Source organism: Durio zibethinus, chromosome 4 (genome assembly GCF_047325235.1).
Source record: "Durio zibethinus cultivar Kanyao isolate XHJ-2024 chromosome 4, ASM4732523v1, whole genome shotgun sequence".
Lineage (NCBI taxonomy): Eukaryota > Viridiplantae > Streptophyta > Magnoliopsida > Malvales > Malvaceae > Durio > Durio zibethinus.
This window is the reverse complement of record NC_143165.1, coordinates 46,939-53,842: the sequence shown is the minus strand read 5'-3', so window position 1 is coordinate 53,842 and position 6,904 is coordinate 46,939. Positions and strand designations below refer to the sequence as shown.

Sequence of the window (6,904 nt, the reverse complement as noted above, 5' to 3'; positions counted from 1 at the left end):
ACATATATACTTATTATTAAATTAAAAATTTAAATGATTTATATTTCATCAAAAATAAAACAAAAAAGTGAATCGGACGTAGCCGGGGGAATTTTCTAGTAACTGTATTACTATAAAATTTTTATTAAATTTGAGGTCATGAGTAAATTAATACCAACTCAATCAATTATTAGTAATTATAAAAGTAAAATAAAATTATTATAAAAATATAAAATCAATGATACATATGTCTTTTCGTTATTTAAGAAAAATACCCACTTTTTTTAATCAATTATTCGCTTCCAAAATATATTTTTCCGTTTTCAAAATACCATTTTTTTGGGACCAATTCTAGTGTCAATTGTTAGAAAGTGAAAAAACTGATATGGATTTTGAATAAAATCATTTTAAATATTTTAAATTAATTGTTCTCACGAGTAAAAACATATATATTTTAAAATTTAAATTCATTCAAAAGTGAATATTTACCACAACTTGCAGGAAGACCAGAGGAAATATCCTCACGTTGACTTCCACAGTTCCACTTTGAATGAAATGGAAATTTTAATAAATTTGATCAAAAGTTAGACTAAAATTTCCCATTCCACTAACAAAGAAATTAATATTTAATTACTCAATTACCCATGTTGTTCTTGATCTATCCATTTTTGTGCTTGCCTGCTATGTGTTGGGAAAAATAACACTCATACGTAGTAATTATACACACAATAACAAACTCAAAAGAATAAAAACACACAAATATTTGGTTCGATTTAACTCAAAATGACTTACTCCAAATCTAATTCACTAACAAATAAATCTTTATAACAATGAGACTTTTAAGATCGAAAAAAGTCTCTTAAAACTCCTTACTCAAAACTTAACTCAAAATTCAATTACACAATTTTAATAGCCTACTCACTTAGCTATTCTCTTGGTGTTTAACTCTCTAAGATTATCAAACTAAAAATAAAATACTTTATTTATAAAGGTGAAAACTCTTATACTTTTACTAAACTCTCGATGTGAGATACTAGACAAATTCAAACTCACTAAAAATAAAATACTTTATTTATAAGGGTGAAAACCCTTATACTTTTACTAAACTCTCGATTTGAGATACTAGACAAATTCAAACTCACTTAACTTTCGATGTGGGATTCTGAGATTCAAGGTAAATCCCAACAAATCCTTCTTTGATTTGAATCTCCAAACACTTCAACAGTATCTGCAAAGCTAACATACTTACCTTTCTTCGTTTTTTTCATCACAGACATTCTAGCAACTGAGCCTCCATCAAACATGTACAAATGATTATTGACCCTATTTCCTTACAGAATCACACTACCATTCTTATATATTTTTAACTAATCATTACTACCATAATATGTGTACCCCCAAGAAGCTAACTCACCCAAAACAATCAAATTGTAATGACAACTTGGTACATACTTTACATGACGAAGTGTCCTAATAACACCATCGTGTGATCTAAGGCGAACATTCTCAATGCCTTGAATCTGTACCTTTTCTTTGTTGGCAACCACAATATCCTCATACTTTTCATTCTCATTCAACTCCATAAAGCAACTCCTATCATTGCAAACATGAACTGTAGCAGTTGAATCTAAAACCCAACCTTTATCACTTTTCAAAGTCTAAGTCTCATCCACACAAGTTGTCAAAACAACATCATCATCATCAGACACGACAACAACAGTATTACTCTTTTCTTCATTTGATTTCTTTTCATCATTCGCCCTTTTGAAAGCAGCCATATCCCTTCTCAGCTTCTTGCAGCGCACTTGAATATGTCCCTTCTCACCACAATAACAACATTCTACATCACTGTAATCTCTGTCTCTTGACTTAGATCTCCATCTTGATCCATCAATCCTCTTTTGAGTCCTCTCTCGATCAAAACCCTCTACAGCTAGTGTACTTCCCCTAGGTGATGAGCTCTGAGCTCTCATAAACCTTTTATTCTCACACAATAAGACAATTACATCATCCAACTTCAAAGTAAATCTGCCTACCAACACAGTCTGAATTAAAGGCCTATAAGACTTGGGCAAAGATGACAGCAAAATTAAAACATTCTCTTCATCTTTTAACTCATCAACAGAAATCGCTAGCAATTGAGAAACCAATCTATTAAACTCATTCGGGTGATTATGAAGACTCATACCTTCTTCCATCTTCAGAGAATACAAATCCATCTTCAAACATAATCTATTAGTCAACGACTTCGAAGCATAAATACCTTCAAGCTTATCCCATAAACTTTTCGGAGTACTCTCAGTCAACATACTGTACTTTATTTCTGGAGCTAACATAAATACCTTCAAGCTTATCCCATAAACTTTTCAGAGTACTCTCAGTCAACACATTGTACTTTACTTCTGGAGCTAATGCCAATCTAATAGTATTAACAGTCCTCTTCTGAATCTTATTCCAATTAGTATCAGACATTCCCTCAAGCTTAATACTCTCTAATGCCTGATCCAACCCTTATTGTACTAATAGATCTTGAATCATACTTTTCCATAACATAAAATTACTCTTTCCATCAAATAACGAAATCTCAAACTTAGGCATAGGCATACCAGACATACCTTCTTCAGATATCTTGAAACACTACTTCCCGATCTTTTGGGCCCACGAACCTTAAACCTTGAACCTCAAACCTCGCTCTGATACCACTTATTGGGAAAAATAACACCCACATATAGCAACCACACACACAATAGCAAACTCAAATAAAAAATAAGAACACATAAACATTTGGTTCGGTCCAACTCAAAATGGCCTACTCCAAACCTAATCCACTAACAAATAAATCTTTACAACTGTGAAACTTTTAGAATGAGAAAAGTCTTCTAAAACTCTTTACTCAAAACTTAACCCAAAACTCAATTACACCCTTTTAATAGACTACTCACTTAGCTATTCTTTTAGTGTCTAAATCTTTGAGATTATCAAACTAAAAACAAAATACTTTATTTATAAGGATGAAACCTCTTATACTTTTACTAAACTCTGATGTGAGATACTAAATAAATTTAAACTCACTTAACTTTTGTTATGAAATTCTGAGATTCAAGGTAAATCCCAACAATATGGTGCTCCTTTCTCCTGTTGATGTCCGAGACAAGCAAAAATAAAAACCCTTTGATTCAAGTTTCTTATTGCTCTTTCTCCCTCTCGTTGTTAAACACTCGTCTTCTTCTCTTGTCATTAGAATTTTTGTTGTTTTTTCTTGGGAAATTTAATCATTTTCTTGGAATTATAATCTTGTGCAAAACTATGGGAAACTTTTTGTCGATCTCATTGTCGTGTGATTCCATAATTTCCAGCTGCTCGGATTGTGTTGCTGGACAAGTAATCTACGCACGCCATCTTGAAGAAAACCTTATTGACTTGAACACAGCTCTGGACGAATTAAAGGAGCGAAGGAATGATGTGACGAAGAAAGCCATCATCGCTATACAACAAAATTTGAGGCAGATGGATGAAGTTGGAGGATGGCTTTCAAGGGCAGAAACTATGATACATGAAGTTGATGAACTGCTTACTGATGGTCCTGAAGAAATCAAGAATTTATGCTTGGGAGGCTGTTGTTCCAAGAATTGCAAATCTACCCTCAATTTCAGCAAAAGAGTGGCCAAAAGCCTTCGTGATGTTAAGGATCTAAAGGAAAAAGGAGCTTTTGAAGTAGTAGCTACGGAGGCACCTGCAGCTCTGGTGGTTCCAAGACCGAGCGACTCTGCCGTAGGCTTGGAATCCATGTTCAATAAGGTCTGGAGTGCCTTTGAACAAAAGCATGTGGGGATTATTGGCTTGTATGGCGTTGGGGGAGTTGGCAAGACTAGGCTCTTGACTGAAATCAATAACAAGATTGGTGTTTCATCCTGTGGATTTGATATGGTTATTTGGGTTGTGGTGTCTAAAGGATTTTCAATTGGAAAGGTCCAAGATGATATTGCAAAGAGGATTGGCCTTTTTAATGGAAATTGGAGTGATAAAGCTCCCGAAGAGAAAGCTATAGACATCTACGGGATTCTGAGAGAAAAGAAATTTGTATTATTGTTAGATGATATATGGGAAAGAGTTGACCTATCCAAGGTAGGGATACCTGTCCCCAACCAAGAAAATGATTCCAAACTAATTTTTACAACTCGTTCTAAGGAGGTGTGTGGGCAAATGAGAGCTCATAAGAAGATTCAAGTGCAATGTTTGCCTGAAGAAGAGGCTTGGAAATTGTTTGAGGAACATGTTGGTAAAGATGTCTTTGATAGTCATCCAAATATTCGTGGGCTAGCTCAAGAAGTGGCCAAAGAATGTGGAGGACTGCCTCTTGCACTCATCACTATCGGTCGTGCCATGGCTTGCAAGAACACACTTGAGGAATGGAAATACACAATTGAAGTCTTGAAGAAATCAGCCAATTTTGTTTTTCCAAACATGGGAGAAGAGGTATATCCTCTTCTAAAATTCAGTTATGATCGTTTGCCAAATGACATGGTTCGAACTTGCCTCCTATATTGTAGCTTGTTCCCGGAAGATTTTCAAATTCTTAAAGAATCGCTGATAGATTTGTGGATAGGAGAAGGATTTTTGGATGAACATGACACCATACGTCAAGCTAGAAATCAAGGACACCACATCATTGGTTCTCTCATTCATGCATGTTTACTGGAAGGAGTAGATGATTGGAGTATAAAAATGCATGATGTGATTCGTGACATGAGTTTGTGGATAGCATGTACGTGTGAAGCAGAGAAATGGAAGTTTTTTGTGCAAGCAGGTTATTATTTGACTCAAATGCCAGAGGGTGGAAGATGGAAAGGTACACGAAGAATGTCATTGATGAAAAACAAGATTGAAAATCTAACAGAAGCACCTAACTGTCCCGATCTTCAAACTTTGTTTCTCAACAATAATCATCAGTTGAAGGTGATTCACAATGATTTCTTCCAATTTATGTGTGGCCTAAAAGTTCTAAACCTTGGTGGAAGTCATGATTTAACAGAATTGCCAGTGGGGATTGCAAAATTGGTATCTCTAGAATATCTCGACCTATCAGCTACAAATATAAGAGAGCTACCAATTGAATTGAAGGCTTTACAAAAGCTAAAGTGTTTGAACTTGAGTTACATATTCCGTCGCATCACAATCCCAAGAGGGTTGATATCTAGTTTCTTAAAGCTGCGAATATTGAGAATGATTAACTCTTATCCTTTCGATGAGGCAGTAGAAGAAAGTAATGAATGCTTGTTAGAAGAATTGCAGTGCTTGAATTACTTGAATGCATTGTCCTTGTCTATAACAAGTGCTTTTGCTCTTGATAGATATTTGAATGCAGAAAGATCACACAACTACACTGAAGAAATTGGGCTTGAGATGCTGAAGGACTCAAAGCAATTGAATATTTTATCTTTAGCAAATATCGAGTCTCTACATAATCTAGTAGTTGGGCGATGTGAAAGTTTGGAAGAAGTGAAGATGGAGTGGGCAGGGGAAGGAAGAATGATAAAAGCACAGAGCCACATTCAAACCTGTCATTGCAACCCAACATTGCTTCCAAAGCCTTCACCATGTATACATATACAGATGCTCAAAATTGAGGGACATAACATGGCTTATTCTCGCTCCAAATCTGAGGACTGTTAATGTAGCAGACTGCAATGAAATGGAAGAAATAATCAGTGAGGTAAAACTGAGTCAGGTGGCAGGGCTTGTAGGAACTTTAACGCCATTTGTGTCACTCGAATATCTTGTTTTAGAGGATCTCCTAAAATTGAAAGACATTTACAGGAATGTACTCCCCTTCCCATGTATCAAGAAAATTGATGTTCGCCATTGCCCAAAGCTGAGGAGACTTCCACTCAACTCTAACAGTGCAAAGGCAAACAAAATCAGCATTAAAGGAAACGAAAAGTGGTGGAAAGAGCTGCAATGGGTGGATGAATCTACTAGACATGCTTTTCTTCCTTGTTTCATCGCAACTTAAAGAAAGGCAAGACAAGTATGTAATCTTGCATTTACCTTTCTCCATCTCTGTTACTGTTGTCTTGAACTTGTTGTGTCATATCTAACTTGTTTTGGTTGAAAATACTACGCAGAACTGTTGTGGGGAATATCTACGTCCAGTGCTTCACTGTTTTTGAAGAAATTTAGTAATCGTCAGTCAATTTATCATGAAGCTTGCTAAAAATACTATGTTGCTTGTAGAGAGTATTTTTAAGAAGATCTGATTTTTCCTTTTTAGCGGATTGAGAAAGACTTTAAAGCTCGTCTCTGTGCCCCATCAAATGTAGCTGCTGAACCAGAAAATAAGGTCGTTGGTGATCATTGTGGTATAGATTATAATTGCTCGTTCCTTATTCGGATTCCTTGTTAAAGTATTACTTTTCTGATGTAGACCTTGGGATTATTTGTCTTTAAAACAGATTTACTTCTATTTTCCTATTTCTTCTGGGATGAATGCTATCACGGACCAAAATTAAGATACAGTACAATCTTTTTTTTTTTTAAGTAATATTTTAAAATAATACAAAATTTTTTTTAATCATTTTAAAATTTTTTAATAAAATAATGTAGCCAAATAAAATTAATATTTTTAATCTAACTAATGGTATATTTTTATATATCAAAATATAAATAAATAAAAATTTAAATATTAAATTTATTAAATATTATTTTTTAAAAATATTTATGTAAATCAATTATTATAGTGTAATGCTACTATATTATTAATACCGAAAAATTAAACAAAAATTTATTTTTTGAATTTATTTATTTATTTATAAAATGATCAGATTCTACAGGCTCTTAATCCATTTTAAAAAGAAACCCAGAAATAAATGATTTAATGTAGTTGGTTAAATAAATTCAAAGGGATCAACACCTTCCTTTTGGGAGC

The 6,904-nt window shown here is 34.1% G+C and overlaps 1 protein-coding gene across 1 annotated transcript; it reads left to right on the top strand.

Moving 5' to 3' along the window:
- The first annotated feature begins 3,175 nt into the window (after positions 1–3,175).
- LOC149518995 (putative disease resistance protein At5g63020) lies at positions 3,176–6,239 on the top strand. Its single transcript, XM_089758915.1, has 3 exons — positions 3,176–5,502; positions 5,546–6,007; positions 6,105–6,239. The coding sequence occupies exons 1-2, from the start codon at positions 3,286–3,288 to the stop codon at positions 5,990–5,992; spliced, it is 2,664 nt and encodes an 887-aa protein (XP_089615041.1). The 5' UTR covers positions 3,176–3,285; the 3' UTR covers positions 5,993–6,007; positions 6,105–6,239.
- Positions 6,240–6,904: the final 665 nt, after the last annotated feature.